The sequence below is a fragment of the Malaya genurostris genome, unplaced genomic scaffold, assembly GCF_030247185.1.
Source record: "Malaya genurostris strain Urasoe2022 unplaced genomic scaffold, Malgen_1.1 HiC_scaffold_5, whole genome shotgun sequence".
Classification (NCBI taxonomy): Eukaryota; Metazoa; Arthropoda; class Insecta; order Diptera; family Culicidae; genus Malaya; species Malaya genurostris.
The window spans coordinates 39,209-66,800 of record NW_026682681.1 but is presented as its reverse complement, the minus strand read 5'-3'; the positions used below and the strand labels follow the sequence as shown (position 1 = coordinate 66,800).

The window sequence follows — 27,592 nt, the reverse complement described above, 5'->3', positions numbered from 1 at the left end:
AGTTACATCTCTAACTCTTTCGGTTACTATATAAATTGCAGTACAATACCTTATGTACTCTTTTTCATTTTATTATAAATTCGTTGAAATCTATCAATGTGAGTTCCATTTCGGACTCGTGGTACCTACAAAGACCTACAAATCGGTGCATTTTATGTCAGATACTGAATGTACACACAACTTAAGAACTGATTAACTACACTTTGGTGCGTCGTAATAGCAGGCTTTTGAAAATCATAATGATAATTTGATTTTATCCAAATAAAAAATGGTGTTTTTTTGCAAATCGACTTTGAGTTTTCAAATCATTCTATCATTCAGAACTAAATAATATTATAAGAAATTTTCTTATCTGATTCTAATGCTGTTTATTCAACTGTATTTCATTTGAAGATAGAAGTACTGGATCAATTGGTAAAATTGGAATAACTCATCAATAACGATATAAGATATAATAACTAATTCAGATGCTAAACAGATATTGTACAATTTGTTGATTCTCTAGATGAAATATCGTTATGATAGCACAGAAACGTCAAGACAAGATATGATGGTAAAATTTGTTATTATTTTGATCTTTGTTTGCCATTTACATCTACCCGGGAAGCGAACGATGATCATTACCATTTTGATATTCAAGCAACACTGCTCTCCACCGCCACCATTTCACTCCACACCTGGGTGAAATCTGTTTCACCGCCCTGATCATATCACTTCTAATCAAACTTTACCTATAATGAGAAAAGGTTAAATGTTTACATTTGTTTTACAAAGAAGTTAAGTGTTTTTCCTCTGGTGAAGTCCGTTAGGCATCATCCTCCTCTGCACATTGAGCTTGAATGGAATCGATCGTTGAACAATTGCAAGATATCTCACATTGTCAGATATAATTTTAAAAGAGCTGACCACAATAGTATTATTGCATTTCTTACAAGCATTGACTGGAGTGTAATTTTCGACAATGGCGATGTTAATCTTGCAGCTCAAACATTTTCCAACGTTCTGATGTATGCTGTTGACCAATATGTCCCTAAACAAATTAGTAAGCCACCCGAACAAGTACCGTGGCAAACCGTAGAACTACGATGACTGAAAAGGTTAAAAAGGACAGCATTGAAGAAATATTCTAAGAAAGGAGGTTTGTTGCTCCGGCAAAACTACGTAGAAATCAACAAAGTTTACAAAAAGACAGCTGAACGTTGTTATGCCAACTATTTACGCAGTGTACAGAGGAGATTAAAGTCTAATCCAAAATCATTCTGGAAGCACGTTAACGAGCAAAGGAAGGAGTCAGATCTTCCTTCATCTATGTTTTACAATGAACAGACAAGTTCTAGCATGCAGGAAATTTGCGAAATGTTCATGAAAAAATTCTCTGAAATATTTTCTAGAGAAATCTTAGCACCTTCCCAAATCACCCAGGCGGCACTTAACGTTCCCGTTTTGGGACAGTCAATGAATTCAATGAACATAAGCGCAAGTTCCGTAAAAACAGCCATCGCAAAAATGAAGTCTTCATACTCTGCTGGACCCGACGGTATCCCGGCAGTTATTTTGAAGCGATGCTCTAGTGGTATTATAGTACCTCTATGTCTTCTGTTCCGACTGTCACTCATGACTGGAGTATTTCCTGATATCTGGAAATCTGCTTATATGTTTCCTGTGCACAAAAAAGGAGACAAGAAGAACGTCGACAATTACCGTGGTATCACCGCTCTTAGCGCCATTCCTAAATTGTTTGAGCTTATCGTTTTGGAACCTATTTTTAATCACTGCAAGCAGTACATCGTTGAAACTCAACACGGGTTCATGCCGAAACGCTCAACGGCCACTAACTTACTAACTTTCACGACGTTTATAACGGATGCTATGTCTAAAGGTCATCAAACGGACGTTGTCTACACGGATCTCTCTGCTGCTTTTGATAAAATTAATCACGCTATCACAATTGCCAAATTGGACAGACTGGGCTTCGGTTCCAACATTCTTCGGTGGATTCAATCGTATCTTTGCAATCGACGACTGGCGGTTAAGATCAATGAAAATGTTTCCAAGGAGTTTTTTGCTTTTTCTGGTATTCCACAAGGCAGTCATCTCGGACCACTGATATTTCTACTGTATTTCAACGACGTGAACTTTTCATTGAAAGGTTCACGATTATCTTTCGCGGACGACCTAAAGTTATTCCAAATTATCAAGACTCTTGAAGATGCCTGTCTCCTTCAAAGTGAGCTTGAAATTTTCTCCGAGTGGTGTGAAATTAATAAAATGACGCTAAATACCAGCAAATGCTCGATTATCACCTTCACACGAAAAAAAACACCAATTCGTTTCAATTATTGTCTTCGAGGATCAGTGATTGATAGAGTCAATTGTGTCAAAGATCTTGTCGTTCTACTCGACGAACAATTGAATTACAAGCAGCATATTTCGTACATCGTGGCAAAAGCTTCTCGTTGTCTAGGATTTGTCATGAGAACCGCCAAGCAATTCACAGATATATATTGTTTGAAATCTCTCTACTGCTCGCTTGTACGGTCAACACTCGAATATTGTTCGTCAGTATGAAACCCTCACTTTCATAATGGAGCTTTAAGACTTGAATCAATACAGCACAGATTCGTTCGTTTCGCTCTTCGTCGTTTACCCTGGAATAACCCTCACCAGCTGCCTAGTTATGAAAGCCGTGCGATGCTCATCGGACTCGATACTCTACAAGTACGCCGAGATCTGTTCCGTGCAATGCTGATTGCCGATATTTTGACGAACAATATTGATTGCCCTGCACTACTTAGTTAAATCAACATCAACGTTCGTTCTAGAGCTCTTCGCAACAACAACCTCCTCAGAATGCCTCTACGTCGTACTAACTACGGAATCAACGGTGCCGTTATTGGATTGCAGCGAACCTTCAATGGCGTTTCTATGGGACTCGATTCCCATTTTCCTCGTAGCAGAATAAAAGCGAATTTCTTGAATATTCTTAGAAATAATCATTAGGACTTTAGTTTGTCTGTTGATTTAAAATATATATATAAATAAATAAATCTGAAAGGTCTCAAGATGCCATAAAAAGCAAAAAAAAAAATACTCAAAACATAAAATCTCATTTTATATTTTTCTTTGTACTGATCTTGTTTCCATGAGGTGATGCTTCCATGATAATTCTTGATCTGTCGCATTTTTCATGAAATCAACTTTTTTATTGACTCGATATTCTTGATCAATTTTATATTTAAGTAATGCCAACTTAACAAACGCTATTTCAATTTCATTCGATGGTTGCCAGCTGCGATAGCTGGAATCCTATCTTCCATATGACTCAAAAACCATATGCGAACTGGCCAATTTAGCTCCAGTTCCTACGTGAGAGGCATATCCTTCACAGCACACGTCCACCTGAGTGTGCCTGCAAATCCAATGAAACGCAACAAATACTCGAGAAAAACAAGATGGTGAAAAAAGTACCGCGACCGCTTCATCATATGGATGCGGCAAGGATGAAGTAATATTTGTGATTTATTAAATTCAAATGAGCACCGAGTGTAATAAAAATAAATTAGAGCACGCACGCCAGAACAGAATGGCTGCCGAAGCAGGGAGAGAGAAGACAAATATGCGGCCGCTAAGATTCCTGACTGGCTAGGGGATTGCATATGTGAAAATGCTGGATCTGTTCCGGATTACGTGAGCAGAAGATTCAAACGGATGGAAATGATTTGTTAGACTCGCGTAAGCCGGCATTTGTTTGGGTCGCTGATTGGATCGATGGAAATCGTTTGTTTTACTCTAATGAAGTTTTAATCAATCACTTGATAGCAGATGCGGAACTAACAACAACAACAAACAAATAGATATTATGTACTTACGGAAATATTCCAGAAATCCTTCCTGTCGATTAGTTTTGAATATTTCTGGCTTGTACACTTTCGATTTGTGCAGTTTAGAGTCATATTTCGTCTTCAGAACTAAAGAATCTCCTTTGATAGATTTCTGTTTTGAAAAAAATAGAAGGTGAATAAAATGTTGAGATTTTTTTGTTTTTTATTGGAAGTGATTTTTCAATTCAAGCTAGAGTAAAAGCTTCAGTAGTTATCTCATATACGAAAACCATCAATTAGAGTGAGATCTGTTACATCTGTTCGAGCATTCGCTTCCAGTTTTCGCAACGAAAATTGTTCAATACTGCTGCTATGGTATTGAACAATTTTCGAACTATTTTTTCTACGCTATTGCTCCTTAGAGCCAAAGCCTATTCGAGTACAATTGTTACAATAGCCCTAGTTAGCATACCTACTTAAATCATGTGTCGATTTTCATTTTTTAAATATTGTTCTGATCTTTGAGAGCGAGTCATTTCACCGAAAGCAGCTTTACTGAATGAGTCATCTCGACGAAAGCTATTTAAATGAAGGAGTTATTTCTCTGGATTTATGGTTTAACTAAAATATCGCTTGTTTATTTTTCAAAAAATTACAAAACGACCGTTGATGCTTTGTAATGATGTAATTTATTTCCTGCCTAGATTCCTGTAACCTCGTTTGCCCGGTCTACTCCAAGCTAGGTTTCGTTGACTGAGCTAGATCCGAACGAGCCTCAACGAGGTCGGACAGCACACTAATAAAAAAGGGGCGAATTTAGTATGGAACCTAAAGAGCTTTCATTTGAATCTAAGTTTGTGTAAATCGGTTCAGCCATCTCTGAGGAACAGCTAGAACTGCCTTCAGGCAAGCTATCAAGCAGAGCAAGGCGAACTGTTACAAGGAGTTATGCCAGTGAGCCGACGTTAACTCCTGGGGAAACGCCACCCAAGTAACAATTTTTGTTATGCTAGCTTATTTTTGACTAGTTTGCAACCAGAAATTTGAGTTATTGTTACTAACATCTAACCACTTGCGTGACTCAAAAAACGCAGTTTCTACTAGTTTCTATGTCGGTTAAAAGGAAGTTGTCGTTATGTTGTAATGCCATACTGAAATAACTTATTTTCCATAACTTGAAAATAACTTATTTTCAAGTAAACTAGTTGAAACTTTGTTGCCATCGACATTATAAACATTGAATGAATCCATAATATTTTCCTATCAACAATAAAAAGGCAATATAGTACTTGAAATTACAAATTTGATACAAGGTACAAATTTCACAACGATTTTAAAACTATCGAGCGGAATTAAATTTTAATTAACTGTTTTTTATGCCCCTTCAATCAAAATCTGTTTATGAACAATAAACAACGAAAAAACCTTATGATCAGAATGCTCAAAATTAATCCAAGTAGAGTGATTTCTCATTATTTTAAATTCATATATCGTGTAATCGATGTTTAATCCCTATATTGTTTTCTTCGAGTTTATAATAGTGCATAGAACAAAAAGGACTATTCTGCCTTACATTATTTTCGTCAAAAAGTAGTTATCCTTCTTCTTGCGACTCCATAGTGTGATCGCCATATTCAAGCCAACAAAAGTTTTTTAGGTTGCATTTCCGTTATCATTACATTGGGAAAACCTACCGATAGCTATCTGAAGCAATGCAGAAATTGTATTTTATAATCTTATAATATCTGAGTTATTGCTACATCAATTATCCGTAACGATTTACATATACGCTTACGTATTTATAATGGTTTCGCAACCTTTTTTCAACTAGTAGCTAAAAGCATAGCTGTGATTAAAGATATGTTAGAATCAAGTAACGATTACTTACAAATGATAGCTACTTCAATGTTTATGCTATGAAGAAACACTGCCGTCACCTTGTTTTAACCAGCATAAAATAAATAACATGTTCGTGCTCTTGTTGCAACATAGTTGGACTAAGTGGTATCAGAACTAGTTACGGGTTGCTAATATTTGAGTCAAATAAACTTATTTTCAACTAGTAGCTAGAAGCATAGTTGTTATTAAAGATAAGTTTGGATTAAGTAGTGATAGCTTATAATTTATAGTTAATTCAATATGACAAAAAGATGTGGTGATTTTAAACCTAAATAACTATTTCGTAACTAGTTGTGTTATGAAGAAACATTGATGTCACCTTGTTTTATCCAGTATAACATAAAAAACATATTCGTGCTCTCGTTGCAACATAGTTTGGACTTAGTCGCATCAGAACTAGGTGTGGATTGCTACTTGGGCTACCGCATTGTAATGGCTATGCTGAAGGGCCCAATGACGCCAGTCGAAATGTTCCCAGACACACTGACGGGTATCGTGGAGGGTTTATTTCTAAACACGGTACGACTATGTGGCCACCTACGCCGTACAGCGAGGGCGGTGCGGAATTTGCCGTAAACCGACTGGTCTGAAACGACGAGCTCGTTGCCGTTGAAGGTGAAGAGGGCTCCCGGTCTAACGTGACGTTGAAGGCAGCGATCCTGGAGTTTCCAGATATGTTCAGGTTAGTGTTGCAGAAATGCCTGGAGGAAGGCAATTTTCCGGATATATGGAAGGCCCAAAAACTAGTGCTGCTGCCAAAACCAGAAAAGCAGCTGAGAGATCCAGCATCGTACAGGCCGATCTGCGTGTGAGAGGGCTGTCCACGATGCAGTTCGGTTTCCGCAAGGGAAAATCGACGGTGGATGCAATTCGGACCGTCGTCGAGAAGGCGGAAAGGGCATCTTTATGCAAGCGGAGAGGAAATCGCTACTGCGCCGTGGTAACGATAGGTGTTAAAAACGCGTTTAACAGCGCCAGTTGGGAAGCTATCGCCGCAGCCTTGAATAAAATGCCAGTCCCCGACTATCTATGTAGAATTCTAAGCAACTACTTCCAGAATAGAGTCCTTGTGTACGAAACTAACGTAGGGCAGAGGTCGTTTAGAGTGACAGTAATTGTTCCACAGGGGTCAATACTTGGCCCAACGCTCTGGAACGTAATGTACAATGGTGTGTTATCACTGAAGTTTCCGGCAGACGTCATTATCGTGGGGTTCGCAGACGACGAAATGCTGGTATCGGAGTCAATAAACACTGTCGAAAGATGGGTAAATGGAGTGAGGCTGCAGATAGCCCATCATAAGACATAAGTTCTCGTAGTCAGTAACCGCAAAGCAGTCCAAATGCTGGAGATCACGATCGAGGAGAAGAGAATGCCGGCTATGCCTGCGGAAAGGCGGCGAAGGCGGTTAATACAATAGCGAGGATTATGCCAAACGTAGGCGGTCCAAGAAGTAGTAAGAGGCGCCTCTTGGCAAACGTTGCAACCTCAATGCTTAGGTATGGCGTGCCACTCTGGGCTGTGGCGCTGAAAACTAAGAGAAACCGTGGAAAGCTGAACAGTGTGTTCCGGTTCATGGCTATGAGAATCGCGAGTGCCTACAGAACAATCTCGTCGGAGGCTGTATGCGTTATCGCTGGGATGATACCCATCTGCATCACCCTAGAAGAAGACGTCGAGTGCTACCGGTGAAGGAAAGCTAGGAATACGAGAGCAGCTGCAAGAACGGACTCGAAGTGGCAACAAAAGTGGGACAATGCGGCGAACGAAAGGTGGACCCACCGACTGATCCCAAACGTGTCGGCGTGGGGAACAAGAAGCATGAAGGGATAAACTTCCAGTTGACGCAGTTTCTGTCCGGGCATGGCTGTTTTCGAAAGTATCTGTTTCGGTTTGGTCACGCGTCTTCCCCTCTTTGTCCGGAGTGTGTGAACGTGAAGGAAACACCGGTGCACGTCGTCTTTGAATGCCCTAGGTTCGAACAGATACGCAGAAATATGCGCGGCGTGACAGTCGACAACATTGTAGAGGAGATGTGTCGCGACGAAGACACGTGCCACGTTGTTGACAGAGCAGTAACGGGGATGATTTGCGCGCTGCAGAGGAAGTGACGCGAAGACCAGAGAGCGCCGAACAGTGATCCGGGTAGGAATGATCCACCGACATGACTGAGTCGTCCGTAACAACACATACTGAAGCGCAGAGCAATAGGCGGCCGCGATCACCGGCCACTAAAGGACCAGCGAACAAGCGTTGGTTCGGGAGTTTTTCAGTCATCGGGGAACTCTCCGTCGGTGTAGTCTAAATCCTTCGCGTGGGATTAGACGAGTAGATTGCGACGTATCACTGGTATGGATCGTCTGGGCGAGTGAATCGGAAGCCTTCCTTCAACCGGAATCACTGGAGCAACTCAGGTACCCTGCCGATCGATCCGGGTATCGGAAGCGACGGTTACGGGAGAACTTCCATCGTCGGGAAATTCTCCGTCGGGGTAGGGTAGATCCTTCGTCGAGGACTAGCCGAGTAAAAGTCACAGCACCGAAGTCGAGTCGTCGGGGCGCCAGTGAACCGGATAACCGGCTCCAACCGGAATCATCGGACCGACCTAGGCACTCCTTCGAGTGTTCCGGTGACATAATCATGAATCGGGATCGGGAGAACTTCCTTCGCCGGGGAACTCTCCGTCGGTGTAGGTTAGATCTTTCGCCGGGGACTAACCGAGTAGAAGCCACAGCATCGAAACCGAGGCGCCAGTAAACTGGAAGCCATGCTCCAACCGGAATTACAGGACCAACCTCGGCACTCATTCGAGTGTCCCGCGTGGCAAAATACGAGATTCGGTGTCGGGAGGGACTCTTTCGCCGGGGAGCTCTCCGTCGGCGTAGTCTAGACCCTTCGACGGGGATTAGATGAGTAGATTGCGACGCAGCTCTGGTATGGATCGTCGGGGCACCAGTGAACCGGAAGTCATCCTCCAACCGGGATCACTGGACCGACCCAGGCACCCTGCCGTTCGAACCGTTCACGGGTTTGGGAACGTCGGTCCGGGGAAACTTACATCGTCGAGGAACTTTTCCGTCGATGTAGGCTAGATCCATCATCGGGGATTAGCCGAGTAAATCGCGACGTAGACCAGTCCTGGGTAGTCGAGGCGTCAACGAATCGAGAGTGGTGGTGCTTCAGCACAGCCCCCTGCCGAAGTAATACCTTATGGTAGCCTCGGCAGGATGAGGGGAACGAAGCTTAGGGGGTGTTTTAGGTCAGGTTCGACTCCCACATACCAAGTTTACTTGTGTGCAGGTAGTTTGACGATCCGGCGGTTTCACCTCCTACAAAAAAAAAGAAAAAATTCATACATACACACACAGTTTTTTTTGTTTTCCATGAGATGTAGATGTACCAGCATAACCAAAAATAGTTCGTATATCGATGAATTAATATGTTGAATAAATTGTAAGCAGTTTGTTTTGAGGCCAGCTTTCTATGACGGGTTGAATTTCAAAAACACGTCACCCTGTAATTTCAAAATTTGGAAGTCGGATTCGGATAAAATTCACTAATTTTGTTTTGGCCTTCTTTCAGCTTCTCTATTCCTGATAATTTCGGATATGAAATTCGGAAATCGATGTAGCTGAAATCAGTTAAATTCGCCTACTGTATTTAAAGCCATTTCATTAGATTCGAACTTTTTAGAAATCAGTGTAGCCATAGTGGTGCGTTTAGCATCAAATTTATCTCTGGTAGAACTGAAATAAATTTATTAGGTCGTCGACTCTCAAAATTTGTGATAAAAATTTGTGATAAACCAGATAAATTTATGTGAAATTTTACAGTAATCACCCTGTATCTCCTGAGCCAGAAGTCGGATCTGATTAAAACCCAACAGTTTTCATGGAAACTTTTGACCTTTTATTTGAGTGTTGGATGAACGAAATCGGTTCAGCCATCTACGAGCAAAATGAGTGACAATATTTCAATTTCATTACGCATATCATTCTGTATTTCCGGAACCAGAGGTCGAATCCAAATGAAATTCGGAAACCTTATATGGGGGAGCATCAAACTGTTCATATGAGTCTAAGTTTGTAGAAATCAGTTAAGCCATCTCCGAGAAACATTAATGAAATAATGAAATTATTTTTCACACACAAATTTGTTTATCTCGATGAACTTCTTCGAATGCTATAAGGGTGTAAGAAGCAGTGATGCCAGATCTGCAGGTTTGTCTGTAAATCTGCAGATTTCGGACATAGTGCTGCAATTATTGTGGCAAGCAATATAAATCAATATTAACATGAAATTGTTTCGAATTTGAAAATACTGCTATCTTTCTAATGCTACCTTTCTAATACCTATGCCATGTTCGAACGATTATGTTACCAAAAACAAACCGTGCTAAAATCGAAACGTCATGAAAAAGGGTGCTGTGCATAATCTTTTAGATACTTAGAAACAATTGCATAAAACAGTATTGAAAATCGTGTTTGGCTTTGCTCCGAAACATCGCGTTTTCATTAAGCACGTAAAACTCCTACTACTGAAATACGAGAAAAAGGCGCTTTGACAAAATATCGATATCTCTGTTAAAAATTGACGGATTTTAACAATCTATGGCTAGTTGGATAGCTATTACCATGCGTAATCTAAGTCCAAAAACATATTCTGTTTTCAAGGTCGATTGTGACAGATATTTTCAAAAAACTGAAAATTTTGACATAAAACTTCGTATAACTCAAAAAGTAAACATCCTATCTTTATTTTAAGACTAGTTTGATCAAAATCTGTCCAGTCATCTCTGAGATCTCGACCTACATTGATCCACCTAGCAGTGTAATGATGCCTTTCCCATAGTACTGCATTCCATCAAACAGAAACCGGAAGGCGATCTGAATAGCATCAGGAGTTTTGTTTAGGACCATCTGCCCTTTAATTTGAAGCTAATTTTGTGAAAACTCGAATTCCATATTGATGATTTCGATCGATATAACCGAAGACTGTGTGGCAATCAAACATGTAATATAACCTACAAACAGTTTCATTACCAATTTAAACGGTATTTTAAGTGATTTATATCGTTGCTTCAATGGATTGAGCTTGGAATAAGGTTTACTCACTTCTTCAGTGAGACTCAGTTGAGTTGAGTTTCAACCTATTTCGGATTTGATAACAATATAGTTTCAACTTTTTCGTTTATTGTTTGTCTGTGATAAAATTATTTTCCTAAACAAGAAATTAAGTTTGTTTCGTGGCTCAACGTGTGTGTTTTTAATTCTCAAAAATCGGTAATTTAATTGATGCTCTAATCCTAATAATCGTAAGGTGTCAATTTAGGCTGATTCCAAGCCTCTGTGATCCGTGTTTATACTTCTCTCTGTTTAGGTGCCATGGCCAATTGTACAGTAGACAATAAACAATGTCGTGTATGTTCCAGCCAATTAATCAATTTCAATTTCTGTCCGTTATCGAACACCTCCATCACCACTGACAGCGGAAATAACTATCCCATTTATCTCGCACGAGGCTTTTCTTCCGTACTCCCGAGGCGAAGACGTGCACAGGAAAATCTGTTCCACCAAGCTGGAGAAGGAGAAGTGACACAATGTGTTCTGACGACCGGTGGCCATTTTTCGTCTTTTCTTGACGACGGAAAGCATCCAGAACACCTCAAGGCATGGTTATTTCTTGTCTCCATCGACTGCCGTCGTCCCGTTGGATATAAATCCGATTATAAAAGATCGTCGTCTTATTATGTGAAATATATTGCAATTTATTTTCATTCGCACGTGGGGCGCTGTCATCTTTCTCGACTTCCTCCGACAGGATCGAGGGTGAACTGATCAATTTCCGTCACCCTGCCTAAGTTGTATGATTGTATGTAGCCGATGTCAATAGTGAGCTTGGAAGCCGTTATCTAACAAAAATGTCTAGAAACTGACATTTCATCTCCAGAAAAGCTTAACTAGCAAACGTCGAATGTGAATCGAATTTAAATAAACAAGACACCACCCTAACCAACTCTACCTTAAAGTGATGCCTGCTAACTTAACCGGTTGAACGAACATCTTTAAGAACCGGAAGCCATATGATGTGGTTAGAGAGACGCTTTGGGTGAGGGGAAATGCTCCTGCAACAAGCCGCGGCCTGGCTTTAGATGGGAAGCAGCCCAACAGGTGTGCGAACCGAAGCAGATTTTGTGGTTTACCCGCAGTCGCATTGTCCACTACTTCGGCTTAGTTGCCTCAGGAAGAACGAGAAAATATTGTGTCCATTGTCAGTCTAATATATCATTTAACGGAACTACGATGGATGGGTAAAGAGTGTTGAACGGTGCGGGCACTAACGGTTCCATAAATCCGTCGGTTTGCTTTGTTCAAGCTTTTAGCTTGTGGGTGGTAGGTGACTGTCACAGACTCTACAGACTTGACAAACTTCACTGTGTTCTATGAAAAATGCGGTTGATTAGCGAGTCTTTTGGATTGACAGACACATTAAATTTACCTTTTTACATGAACCTGATCATGAAGATGAAAGACCTGAATAGAATGCTGTCTCATTATCACAATTTATTAAAATTATATTAGTTCCATAAAAGTACTAATCTAATGACAATCTAAAAATTAGAGTAATTTCACACTGGCGACATATTATTTGAAGCAAATTAAAATACTTTGCACTAACATTTGAAAATTTGTTGTTTTATTAGCATAGATGTATTTATTCATTGAGTAAATTACATCGCTCAAACACTTAATACATCACTCAATTATGGCTAACTAAGAACATCACATTTTCATCAATGCAATGTACTTCAAGAGCAATACAATCATTACAACGCTTCTCTCACTTCTCTATTCCGTGATTGTAGAAAGATTTGTCTTTTGTCTCAAAATTCACATTCCACAATTGCTTCTTCATTTGTGGTATTTTTGCTTTTCGCTACAGAAAGGTAACAGAATTACTGGTAAAACCAACTTTTGGCCTCGGAGACCCATTGTATTATATACTTTTCGACTCAGCTCGACGAGATCAGCAATGTATGTCGCATGTAACGCACTTTTATTCTTACCGCTCATTTTTTTCAGAGAAGGGAGACCCGATTACAAAAAAAAACTTAGGCTCGTTTTAATGCTACTATTAGTTCATTAAACAGGTTTGAAGTTCAAATGGCTGTCACTGACGATTCCGGGGATACGATGGTATAAGTGACGTTGACGTAAAAACTCATTACAGCTTCACCTTTCCGGATATGGATTAACTGATATCAATAATTTTAGGCTCGTTCGAGTCTAAAATTGGACTGTAGGTCCATATCGAAGATCATATGGCTGGCACGTCAAATTTCGGAGATATAAATACAAGTGACGTAACAGTCAAATTGAATACGTGAATACGTCTTACTTCACTTTCAGGCGCCTTTCCGAAATTCAAGAGTGGACAGCCTTTTCGAAATACAAGAGTGGACAGAACTTAATCGTAATTCATTTCTCCATACCAGCGGAAATGTATTTAGGCAGTTCAGCACCCAAGTAACAATTTTTGTTATGCTAGCTTATTTTTGACTAGTTTGCAACCAGAAATTTGAGTTATTGTTACTAACATCTAACCACCTGCGTCACTCAAAAAGCGCAGTTTCTATGTCGGTTAAAAAGAAGTTTCTATGTCGGTTAAAAAGAAGTTGTCGTTACGTTGTAATGCCATACTGAAAAAACTTATTTTTCCAGATAATTTGTTTTCAAGTAAACTAGTTGAACTTTGCCGCCATCGAAATTATAAACACTGAATGAATCCATAATGTTTTTCTATCAACATTAAAAAGGCAGAATAGTATTTGAAATTACAAATTTGATACAAGGTACAAATTTCACAACGATTTTAAAACTGTCGAGCGGAATTAAATTTTAATGACCTTTTTTTTATGCGCCTTCAATCAAATTTTATTTATGATGATATGAACAATAAACAACTAAAAAACCTTATGTTTAGATTGCTCAAAATTAATCCAAGTATAGCGATTTATGATTTTTTTTAAATTCATATATCATGATAATTGTAATACCACAATCCAAATCCAAATATTTATTTATTCGAGTTTATAATAGTGCATAAAACAAATATGACTATTCTGCCTTTCATTATTTTCACCAAAAAGTAGTTTTGAAAATATTTGTCGAAATGACTATTTTTTTAGTTGAATTCACCAATTAAACGTGCTGTCATTTCTCAGGCACACTTAATATCCATTCAACAAATTTTTTAGTTGAATTCGAGAAATAAAGCGTTGTTTTCAACCAACATAAATGGTTAAATTGGTTTCTGCAATTAGCAGCTATATTGCACTCTGTCACCGAAAAAACTTTAACACCGTTATGACTACTAGCCACTAGATGGCACACTACTACCGAAAAAAAATTCAGTCGTGCACGGAACGACCGAAATTAGCTCTGCGCCTAATTCGTATTACTGTTTTTGAATTAGTTGATTTTAACTACAAAATTTCCAAAATAACTATAAAATTAGTTAAAATTGAGAATTTACTTTGCTGAAAAAACTCTTATTTTTAGAGAATGTGTTTAGTTGGTCAATATCCTGGACACAAACCAGCAATATTTCAATCCAACACGAAATTCTCATTGACAACTAATTTTGTTATTAAAATCAGAAAATTTGTTTCTATTTATCTATCACCATCATTACTGAAGGACAGCACAAAGAAAACAAAAATGAAATTGGTCTTATTAACAAGTTTATTAGCCAAAAACTCATGAGAAGTGTCAGAGCAAAACAATCCATTAAAAAGCTAAAAAGGACAGTCTTATTGAAACTGCTTGAAAATTGTTTTTATGTTTTTCGCATGTGTTCGATATATCTTTATTTAAATTTCTAAACCAATATGTAAAAATGTCGTAAACTGTTAGTGGAAATCGTATTTATTCAGAATTTGTGCGCACTTGAAGCGATTGTGCGTAATAATGTTTTTACGCGGAACAGTGAAGTGAATTTCGAATGTTTCACTCTAATTGTGATGAAGTTTTTTTGTATCTTCCAACCTTCCGGGCTACGCCGTCCAATGTACTACTTGTATTCGGTGTTTGTTTTCCGAGTGCTAAAAGTTTTCAGTGATAATGAAGAAAACAGTGATTTAGAGGAAAAAAATTCAAAAAGATGTTTATGTTTCGTTTATGTCTTTTTCTTAAATACAACATCGTATTTATACCTGCCAATATAGAAAAGACAACCGCGTCTGAAATTTGTTCGGCAGTAGTGTGCCATCTAGTGGCTAGTAGTCATTACGGTGTTACCGTTTCGGTGACAGGGCGCCATATAGCTGCAGATTGCAGAAGCGAATTCAACCATTCATATTGGTTGAAAACAACATTTTATTTCTTTAATTCAACTAAAAAATTAGTTGAATGGAAATGAAATGTGCCTAAGCTAAGAAATGACAGCACGTTTAATTTGTGAATTCAACTAAAAAAAAATAGTCATTTCAACAAATATTTTATTATTATTAAGGGAATGAGAATAAAAATCTAAATTAGCAAAAGTAAGATTTTTTTAGTTGTCTCAAAAAATAACTAACTAAAATCAGCAAATCAACTAAATTTTTCGCGAAAATGCTGATTTCGGTCGTTCCGTGTGGTAATCTTTTCTATATTGGCAGGTATAAATACGATGTTGTATTGGAGAAAAAGACATAAGCGAAATATAAACTTCTTTTTGTTTTTTTTTTTTTGTTTTAAATCGCTGTTTTCTTCATTCGACTTCGCGAAATCGACTCTCTCACTGAAAACTTTGAGCACTCGGAAAACAAAAACCGAATACAAGTAGTACACCGGACGGCGTAGCCCGGAAGATTGGAAGATATATTTATTTCTGATATTACATCCTTCAAGATTTTATCTGATCAACAATTCTTCTCCATGTAACTCGATCCATGGCTGCTTGCCTCCAACCACGTCGGCGCCCGATACTATCCAGGTTTCGCTCCACTTGGTCCAGCCACCGTGAACGCTGCGCTCCTCTTTGTCTCGTACCTGCCGGATTAGAGGTGAACACCAACTTGGTGGGGCTGTTTTCCGGCATTCTCACGACATGCCCCGCCCACCGTACCCTTCCAGCCTGGGCTACTTTCCGGATACTTGGCTCACCGTAGAGTTGCGCTAGTTCGTGGTTCATTCTTCTCCTCCACACTCCATTCTCCTGCGCACCACCGAAGATCGTTCTCAGCACCCTCCTTTCGAAGACTTCGAGTGCTTGCAGGTCCCCCTCGAGCATTGTCCACGTTTCGTGCCCGTAGAGAACCACCGGTCTTATCAGTGATTTGTACATGGTGCACTTCGTGCGGGGGTGAAGTTTCCTGGATCTCAATGTTTTGTGGAGTCCATAGTAGGCACGACTTCCGGATATAATGCGCCTCCTGATCTCCCGGCTGGTGTCGTTGTCCGCAGTCACCAGTGAGCCAAGATAGATGAACTCGTCAACCACCTCGAACTCGTCGCCGTCGATCGTAATACTGCTGCCCAGACGTTGCCTATCGCGTTCAGTTCCGCCAGCCAGCATGTACTTTGTCTTAGACACATTTATCCTCAGTCCTACTCGTGCCGCTTCGCGCTTTAGTCGGGTATACAGATCTGCTACCGTCTCCTTGTTTCTACCGATTATATCCACGTCATCAGCGAAGCACACGAATTGTCCGGACTTCGTGAAAATCGTGCCCCGCATGTTGAACCGCGCTCTTCGCATAACTCCTTCAAGTGCGATGTTGAACAGCAGGCAGGACAACCCATCACCTTGTCTTAATCCCCTACGTGATTCGAACGGTTCCGAGAAACCGCCCGCAATCTTGACACAACACTGTACACCATCCATCGTAGCCTTAATCAGTCTTGTCAGCTTCCCAGGGAAGCCGTTCTCGTCCATAATTTTCCATAGCTCTACACGGTCTACCGTGTCGTATGCGGCTTTGAAGTCGATAAACAGATGATGCGTCGGGACCCGGTACTCACGGCATTTTTGGAGGATTTGCCGTATAGTGAAGATTTGGTCGTTTGTTGATCTGCCGTTGATGAACCCGGCCTGATAACTCCCGACAAATCCATTTACCAGTGGTGATAGGCGCCGGAACAGGATCTGGGATAAGGATCTGGGTAGGCGGCATTTGACACTGTGATTGCCCTGTAGTTTGCACAGTCCAATTTGTCACCTTTCTTGTATATCGGGGTGATGACCCCTTCCTTCCACTCCTCCGGTAGCTGTTCTCTGTCCCAGATCTCTTCGATTATTCGGTGCATGCATTCCGTCAGTTTCTCCGGTCCCCTTTTGAAGAGTTCTGCTCCTAGACCATCCTTACCAGTTGCTTTGTTGTTCTTGAGCTGTTGGATAGCCTCCTTGACCTCGTTCATAGTGGGCACTGATACATCTCCGTCGGCTGTAACACTGACATAATCTTCCTCCTCCAACGCCTGATTGTCCGCCTGTGCACTATTCAGATGTTCATCGTAGTGCTGCCTCCACCTTTCGATCACCTCACGTTCGTCCGTCAGGATGCCACCTTCCTTGTCTCTACACATTTCGGCTCGCGGCATGAAGCCGTTGCGAGAGTCATTCAGCTTCCTGTAGAACGCCCGTGTATCCTGAGAACGATACAGCATCTCCATCTCCTCTCTCTCCGACTCTTCCAGGTGGCGCTTTTTGTCCCGGAAAAGGCGAGTTTGCTGCTTTCGTCTCTGTCGATACGATTCCACGTTCTGACGGGTGGCTTGACGCAACATCGCTGCGCGTGCTGCATTCTTCTCGTCCAATATCTCCTGGCATTCGCCGTCGAACCATTCGTTCCGTCGACTCCTTGGCACGTATCCCAGGACGCTCTCCGCAGCATTGCTGATGGCTGCTTTAGTTCTGGTCCAGCAGTCCTCCAGGGGAGCATCATTGAGCTCCTCCTCCGCTAGTAACGCTGCTTCGAGATGCCGATTGGAAGATACAAAAAACATCATTTGACATGTACAATTAGAGTGCAACATTCGAAATTTACTTCACTGTTCCGCGTAAAAACATTATTACGCACAATCGCTTCAAGTGCACACAAACTATGAATAAATACACTTTCCACTAACAGCTTACGTCATTTTTACATATCGGTTTAGAAATTTATACATGAATATATCGTAACACATGCGAAAAACATCTAAAAAATTTGCAAGCAGTTTCAACAAGACTGTCCGTTTTAGCTTTTTAATGGATTGTTTTGCTTCTCATGACACTTCTCATGAGTTTTCGGCTAATAATCTTGTTAATAAAACCAATTTCATTTTTGTTTTCTTTGTGCTGTCCTTCAGTAATGATGGTAATAGATAAATAGAAACAATTTTTCTGATTTTAATATCAACATTAGTTGTCAATGAGAATTTCGTGTTGGATTGAAATATTACTGGTTTGTGTCCAGAATATTCGCCAACTAAACACATTCTCTAAAAATAAGAGTTTTTTTCAGAAAAGTAAATTCTCAATTTTAACTAATTTTATAGTTATTTTGGAAATTTTGTTGTTAAAAGCAACTAATTCAAAAACAGTAATACGAATTAGGCGCAGAGCTAATTTCGGTCGTTCCGTGCAGTAACAATTCACATGTACGCTAACGTATTTATAAGGGTTTCGCAACGGAAAATAAACCTTTTTTCAACTAGTAGCTAAAAGCATAGCTGTGATTAAAAATATGTTAGAATCAAGTAACGATAACTTACAAATGATAGTTAGTTCAATGTTTACGTTATAAAGAAACACTGCTGGCACCTGGTTTTAACCAGTATAACATAAAAAACATGTTCGTGCTCTTGTTGCAACACAGTTGGGTTAAGGGGTATCAAAACTAGTTACGGGTTGCTACTATTGGAGTCAAATAAACTTATTTTCAACTAGTAGCTAGAAGCATTGTTGTTATTAAAGATATGTTTGGATTAAGTAATGATAACTTATAATTTATAATTAATTCAATATGACAGAAAGATGTGATAATTTGAAAACTAAATAACTATTTCGCAACTAGTTATGTTATGAAGACACATTGCTGTCACCTTGTTTTAACCAGTATAACATAAAAAACATTTTCGTGCTTTTCTTGTAACATAGTTTGGACTTAGTCGCATAAGAACTAGTTGCGGATTGCTACTTGAGTTTCAGTAGTATGAGATACACACAAATAACTCAATTTTTTACGTTTAACGGCTTTAACCTACACGGACATAATTCTTATTCTAGAAATGAGCAAAACGTGTCATGATTTGTGAAAAATAATATATTTTCATATTATGATAATACACCATGATTAAAACTTCTTGGACCATGATCCATTTGAACTGATTTCGCTGAAATTTGAACGTAGCGCACTTGACGTTGTTGGGTATAACTTCGGGCGTGTTTCTGCTAAAAAATTCTATATCATTTCTAAGAGTATTATTTAGCAATTGCGGGAAAAAGTATTTTTGATTTTTTAAATGAAACCTGGCCTGAATTAAGTTTCAAGTGTAATTTTCAAAATTGAATAAAATTGCACAAAAATTATCCGTACCAATCGATTACAAGGTATATTTTGTGGAAAAATTTTCAAATAATTTTTGCTGAAGCTATACTGCCCATACTTGCATATCAGTCCCATATGGAAAATCGGCATATCGAGAAAAAGATGATTAAAAATTTTATTTCCGATTTTTTTTATTAATTGTGCTACCTAATGTTAAATCATGGTAACATATTGTTACATAAAATATCGGTAATACACCTTGCAACAAATGAAATATTGCAACAAATGAAATTATTGAAATTTGCACTGAATGGGACTGACATGCGGGTACTTTGCATATGGGACAGTCATGAGTTGGTATTTTTTTTCACATTTTACTGAACAAACCCTCAACTTTGATTGCAATGCCTGAAAGTATATTGAGGATAGATCTCATTCCTCGAACTTAAATAAAATCTATAATTGTATTTGAATACGGAAAAACCAGCGATCGCAAAACAACTAAAATATTATAAAATCGATTTTTATTGGTTAAAATTTGGTACAACTAATCGATAGTTATTTTAACTAAACTTTCATTTTTGATTTATCGTGCTGGCAGTTTAGCAATGACACCCAGCAAAGACACGCACCACAAACGAGTAATGAAACTTTACAGTTGAGTAATGACATACACCCTAATGCTTATGACAGACATGTGATATCGGTATCACTGTACACCATGAAATCACATGTCTGTCACCCTGAATCACGGTGATATCACGCGAGCATCATGGTACAACGGCACGGAACCACCCGCGATCCCATTTCAACCAGAATATTAGTTGATTTTCTGAATTCGATTGGTTAAAATTTGGTACAACTAATCGATTGTTGTTTTAACTAAACTGTCATTTTTGTTTTTCGATTAGCAGAAACAATGGTTGAAACAACTAATTTAACTGTTTGAAGAAAAAAATGCTGTCAATTAGTGAGGACACATACCTTTCAATTTCAACAAATATTTTAGTTGAAATAACTTATGTTGTTATTGAAACAAAATTCTGTTAGTTGAAAAATAAATCCGTTTTATTTGTTTTAGACATTGCAAATAGTTTGAATAAATTATCATTACGAAATCAGAACTGATCTGATCTCTAAGTGATTTTGATTTTTGTATGATCATGATCATGTCAAGTCGAGATCAGTAAAGATCTAAATTTTAAAAAAATACTTCTGATTCGATCGGAAATGATTGATGTAGAAAAACGTTTTTAATCAGCAAAAGTGCCCGGAGGGGCGAGTGCGAAATTATTAAATTTACCTAAAATGAGTATTGGAAGATGATGCCTTCAAACGGTTGAACTAAAGTTATGCACTGATAATTTTAGTCAATTTATATGAGCTTAAGTGCATCAACCGCTGGGAATTGGAATTTTGAGACGGCAATTCAAACGCGCCTTTCAATCGCAGCGCGTTCTGTGTGTTTGAAACCCTTCGCTCCTGTTACTTTTATAAATTATTATAAAATTCATGTCAAAAAGCGTTTTATTACCTATTTTTATATATATAAAAAATAGGTATAGAATTCGCTCAAACTTTCGAAAATTTTTCCGAGGCCCGGAGGGCCGAATGACATATACCAATCGATTCAGCTCGACGAACTGAGCAAATGTCTGTGTGTGTGTGTGTGTGTGTGTGTGTGTGTGTGTGTGTGTGTGTGTGTGTGTGTGTGTGTGTATGTGTGTGTGTCCGTATGTGTGTTGTCAACTAAGAGGTCGAGATCTCAGAGATGGCTGGACCGATTTTCATCAAACTAGTCGCAAATGAAAGGTCTCCCCGTCACCCAAAACGCTATTGAATGGTTTTGAGATCGGATGTTTACTTTTTGAGTTATACAAAGTTTTATGTCAAAATTTTCAGTTTTTTGACAGTATCTGTCACAATTGACCTTCAAAACAGAATATGTTTTCAGACTTAGATTCCGCACGGTAATACCTATCCAACAAGCCATAGATTGTTAAAATCCGTCCATTTTTAACGGAGATATCGAAATTTTTCTGTAAGCGACTTTTCCCCCTATTCCAGCAGTAGGAGTTTTGAGCGCTGTATGACAAAGAAATGCTTGGGAGCAACGGAAAACACGATTTTTTATACTGTTACATACAATTGTTTCTAAGAACCAAAATGATTGTGTACAGCATTCTTTTTCATGACATTTAGCCTCGGACCGATTTTGGCACGGCTCGTTTTTGGCAACATAATCGTTCGAATATGACATATATAAACCAGATGATGGCAGAATTTTTTTTAATTATTTTGTTTTAAACTACTTACAGCAATAAATGCTGGAACAACATAACATCCATATACCATTCGAATCAGTTCGTCGAGATCAGCAAATGCGTGTGTGACAAATAACTTCAATTAATTTTCTCGGAAAATTTCTTTTCTACAAATTCAGATTCATACGAAAAGTCGTATGCTCCCAAACAAAGTTCCTGCATTATGTTTGGTTCCGACCTCTGGTTTCGGAACTACAGGATGATATGTGAAACGAAATCAAAATTGTGTAACTCATTTTTCTTGAAGATGGCTGAACCGATCTAAGATGCAAATGAAATCTAAGAATCATCTAAGATTCAAATGAAAAGTTTCAAAGTTCTATAAAACATCTTGCTTTTCAGTCAGATCCAACTTCCGGTTTCGGGGATTGTATAAAAATGTCTATTCCACATAATTTAATCAGGTTTATCGGGTTAGCAGATTTGGATAGTCGATAAAAAAATTAACTTTTTTCAGTTTTAGTGGTATTCAGTTGTCGATCAGAAGGCACCTAAAAATTTAATTCGTGCTATGATCTCTCGAAGATGTCTTAACTGATTTTCAAATGTTTTGAAACAAATGTAAAGTGTACAGCTACTCAGGTGAATTTATTTGACTTCGGCCATACCGCTTTTAGAATTCCGGTTCCAGTATAAAATCGTTTCTCAAAGCTCAATCGTTTTCTCAAAAAAAGCCTAATCAAATTTCAGAAACAAAAATTTTAATTAAAACAAACTTATATACAAAAATTAATTATTTTATCCAATTATGACTTCCGGTTCTCGAATTACATGATGATGAATTTTTAAAATTCAAACCGATATAGAAGATGACAATCCCGAAAAGCTTCAAAGTTGAACTCAAAACTGTTGTAATTTATTCGTCATATGGCCATACGAATCGGTTTGGGTTATGCTGGTTCCTGAATACCGGCTCTGGAAGTACCTTAAATTACCGTAAACTCTAGAGTGGAACTTACATATCATGGCATGTTTAATCGATTATCACACTTCTAGATTCAAATTCGATCCGATTTGCAGTTTCGACATTACAGAGTAATGAGTGATTAAAATCTCAAATTGTCGCTTAAAACGAGGGTCATTAAAATAATGTCATAAAAACTTAAACACCGAAGAATATTCATGCAAAAAACACATGCGGATTGATAAAAATAGGTATCATCTCACTGCTAGGTGGATTAAACACGTTTTGCTAATGCATGAACATCATCATCGGTATCAAACAGCTGGAAGTAAAACAGTCTGCTGGAAGTAAATCAATGATCGAATTTGAAGCATAATATTTTTGCGCATACCTGAAAGATTACGAGATGATCATTCATTCACATTTTATAATTTGTCACCAAATCTTTTCCATCTTGAACAAGGTTAACTTTATCACAACACCGCTGTAAGATAAACACTTGTTATCATAATTTTCTCAAATCGAATGAACACGATTTCACCAAACGCTTTAACCATCGATGTTGTTTTCATTGACATTTTGAAGCGACGCGAACAGATTTCAACTAAAAAAGTTGTTGATTTTGCATTGCGATTATTGTTTGGCTTTCAACTGTCTCCGGCATTTGACAGCATTCAAGACAACATATTTTTCAACTACTTGAATATATGCAAATCAAAAACCATGTTGGTTGAATCAAAAAGAAATTAGTTAAATCAACTATCGCAAAAATCAAAAACTGCGATATCGCAATTTTATGATCGAAGGGTTCTCCGTGGGTGATTTCCGTACTACGGTCATTCATCGTTGTACTGAGCAAAATCACATCAGTGTTTACTGCTACCAGCGCCATTGGTGAGCGGCGGTGAACTCATGAAACAATATTTCCTTCGTCTGAGCATCAAATAATAAACAACCATCGTCATATTTTTAAAAAAATCTCGGTAAAATGCTAACAAGCATCATAAAACATATATTTTATCAACGTTGCAGCATCACACCAAGAAATGTCAATAAATTTGGTGAAGTTTTGAAATACAAATAGGGAAAATAATATATTCATATTTGCACATAAAAACAACACTATTGAGTAACTGTTTTCTATTCAATAGCAAGTAAATTTATTGTTGCAATGGATGATTGACGATGCATAAATTTTCTACGATTTCAATCGGTGCAATTTTCGTGAGTTAAGTGCTGAAATTATACCAATTAACTGGGTAAAGATACGGGCGCATGGCACTTTGGATGAAGCAATAGAGAAATTCTATTATGAATTAGATGCAATTTTTCGATATCTCGTGCCTAGAAGAAAACGCAGATATCAATCTAATAAAAAACAACCTTGGTGAATGGAGAGCTGCGTAACCTCAGGAATCGTCTAAGGAAAGCTCGCAAACGATTTTTCCGGACAAAAAATCTAGATGATAAATTGCTCGTTCGTGATTTGGAACACCAATTTGAATTATTGAACGCATCGTGTTTTCGGTTGTACGTTTCACGGATGGAGATCAGTCAGAATCGTATCTGAGTAGTTTGCCGACGTATTCTTTGAGTATACCTGCTACTGCTTTTACTGAACGCGAGGTGTACAACAATCTACGACAAGTCGATGGATCGAAAGGGCCAGGATCTGACGGGTTACCTCCGACGCTCGTGAAGGAATGTTCTTCTGCTTTGGCTTTACCTTCATCTCTGCTTTTCAACCGCTCGCTTGCCGAGCACTATTTTCCAGCGAAGTGGAAAGAAGCTGTAATTGTTCCTGTTCACAAAACTGTAAACGTGCACGATGTCACCAATTATAGAGGAATTTCTATCCTAAGCTGTTTACCAAAAGTATTCGAACGCATGGTGTTGGATGTTCTTTGCCCATCAGTAAAGCACATTACTTCCACTGATCAGCATGGGTTTGTCAAAAAGCGGTCTACTACCACCAATTTAATGAGCTACGTTTCTTTATTGATAGACAAACTTGAAAAACGACAACAAATCGATGCGGTGTATTTTGATTTTTCAAAAGTATTCGACCGTGTTCCTCATCAGTTCGCTGTGGAAAAATTGAGGCGTAGTGGATTCCCTGTTTGGTTAACAAATTGGATTCTATCATATCTCACGGATCGTAATGCTTCCGTACGAATCGGATCTGCACTCTCGGATTCATTTCACGTTACTTCGGGTGTACCGCAAGGGAGCCATCTCGGACCACTTCTTTTCGTGTTATTCGTGAACGATCTTTACCGTGAATTGTCGTCATTTAAAGTAACGTATGCTGACGACCTCAAAATTTATCGCATCATTACAAGCCTTGTGGATTGCTGTGCTCTACAAATGGATATTGACCGAATCCTTGATTTGTGTGACAGAAACGGCATGACAGTAAACGTTAAGAAATGTAATGTGATCACTTTCTCACGGGCACAGTCTCCAATTATTTTCGAATACTCCATGATGATGGCTTCAGTTGAACGAGTTTCGTCTATTAAAGACTTGGGCATTATTCTCGATTGCAAGCTTCGTTTCATCGAACAGTTTTCATTCGTTACTGCGAAGGCCTATGCAGTTTTGGGACTAATCAAACGAAACACTCAAAACTTCAACGACGTGTACTGCCTCAAGACAGTTTACATCGCACTAGTACGCAGTATTCTGGAGTATGGAGTTACAATTTGTGCTCCGTATCACGGTATTTACATCGATCGGATCGAAAGGGTGCAGAAGTGCTTCGTCCGATTCGCACTCCGAAGACTACCTTGGATAAATCGTCCTCAACTACCTCGTTACGAGAATCTCTGTGCTCTCACCAACCTACCTACTTTACAAAACAGACGAATACTCCTTCAACAACTCTTCGTGTTCGACCTACTGAATGACAACATTGATTGCCCCATACTACTGGAAAGAATTAATTTTAACGTTTCGGGAAGATCATTGCGAAGAACGGATTTTCTTCGTCGCTCACTTCATCGCACACAGTATGGCCAAAACAACCCAATGGATGTCTGTTGTTATCGTTTCAATACCGTGTATCATTTATTTGATTTTAATATGAGCAAAGACACATTCAAATCGAAAATAATATTTTTAAGTCAACATAAGTGTGTATCAATAAAGTAAAAGTCTGTGCGATAGGTCACCTCTAGTCGAAGACAATAAAGAAATAAATAAATAAAAAATACAATGATTCATATTTTGAATGAACATGTGGTAATAATAAACGATAAATATCCAATACATCAATAAACCAATTGTGTAATCATCGTGTTTATTGATGACCAATCGAAATTCCATCTATCACAATGGTCCCCTATATTCACTTCTTGTAACTCTGAATCTTCTAATTACTTTGTCTTATATCATTAGATTGAATGCCGTTGGATAAAAAAAAACTTGTTTTTAAATTGTCTTGTCAAAGAGTCTTATTTTTGGTATAAATAGGGAACAGCGAATCATGTCTTTCAGTAGAATTGGTAAATTGAAGCAGAACACGTAGCAAGTAACATATTCAATTTAATAAATACTTGTAGTAGTTTTCAGTGTTACTTCATAAACTTCACAACTTTAAACTTCTTAAAATCCTAATAAAACCATTATGAAATTATATTCCAGTCTAGTAGACCATTTTTCATAAGATTTATGAAGCAAAATTATGCATCAAGCCTATGTCAAATCTATTGCGGAATGATCTAAAATTCAAGAATGTTTCAAGATCAGCTGTTACGCTGATACAATTTTCCTGGAATATGTGTGTGCCATGCCGATTTCGATGGTCACAAACTAAGAATATCTTAGATTTATTTATTACTTTGGAACTCAATGTTAAAAGTTTATGCGCTTTTATTTTTATCGTGAATATGCGGGTGAAAAAGGAATTAGGATTGAACATCTTGAAATTTATGCTGATTCAACAGAAGTTGGTATGATTTACAAACAAAATTTAGTGATTCATCAGCTTTTTGGTTGAAATCGGCGTCGTTGCATAAAAATAGTGTTCGTGTTTCGAAAAGTAGTTCTAAATGCCTTTCATATTTCCTCCATTTTTTATTTTTATTCGATGTCAGTGAGTGTTACAGCAGAACATCAAAATTATGGGCTTAAAATTTTCCCTAATGCTAATCACATTTGAACAATGAAGGAAAAACTCCTGTATCCCAGAACAAACGTGTCATAAATGTACCTTAAACCCATAAAAATTGATATGAGTGAAACTGTCATTCGATGAACACTCACACATAAAATTAGTTGGATAATTCAGAGAGGCATTGATTATATCTGTCATAAATCAATTACTAGAAATACACCTCAAACCGCAAAAATTTTTGGTTTCTATATTATCGAGTTCTTCTGAGTTGTTTCGTTTCACTGTATATTCATTCTGTGCGCAAAACATGTCTGTCACCTTATCGTTGTACGCGTACAGCGTTGTACAGAAATCACATGTCTGTCAGTGGTATAAGAGGGAATGAAACGTTTCAATGAGGTGTCACTCGTGCAAATGAGCAATGACACAATCCTAGAAAAGTTATCTGTATGCACGAAAGCAAACAATATTTAGTTATTTGACCTTAAGACACCTATTGCAATAAATATTTTTTACTGTTAGTCTTTTCGAGGGCAGCTAATCGGTCACCGCTTGAACTCACAGATGATATAGAAATACAACAATAGATTATAATTCGAAAGAGGGAATTCACCAGCAAAATGTTCACAGGGCATTAAAAAATGACTCGCTGGAAGAGCTTTTTTGATTTCGTTTTCAAACATGTTGCTGATAAACCTAATGCTACATATGCACTTTCAAGAAAAGACAAACACTATTACTTTATTTTAGCAGTAATTCTTAAGCGTTAAGCGTTTTTAATTACTTTTAATTTTAAGTTCATGTTAATGTAAACTGTCCGAAAATACATAACTCGAAGATGAAATTAAAACATTTATACTGTGGGAACACCTATGTTTTTCAATTAACTTTTGTATTGTTATGTAAACTTTCACTTGCATGAAACGGCCACTACATAACTGACATAAATGATGCCATTGAAAATTTCCAATATGAAGAGGATTATTGTTCTGCGTTTTGCTGTCTTCGTTC

The 27,592-nt window shown here is 38.2% G+C and overlaps 1 protein-coding gene across 1 annotated transcript in view; it reads right to left on the bottom strand.

Moving 5' to 3' along the window:
* Positions 1-27,592, bottom strand: part of LOC131440033 (phospholipase A1 3-like) — an 82,222-nt gene that overhangs the window by 42,287 nt on the left and 12,343 nt on the right. Inside the window, exon 4 of the mRNA XM_058611124.1 lies at positions 3,870-3,993. Coding sequence (XP_058467107.1) covers positions 3,870-3,993 — 124 coding nt within the window. The remainder of the gene's footprint in view (positions 1-3,869; positions 3,994-27,592) is intronic.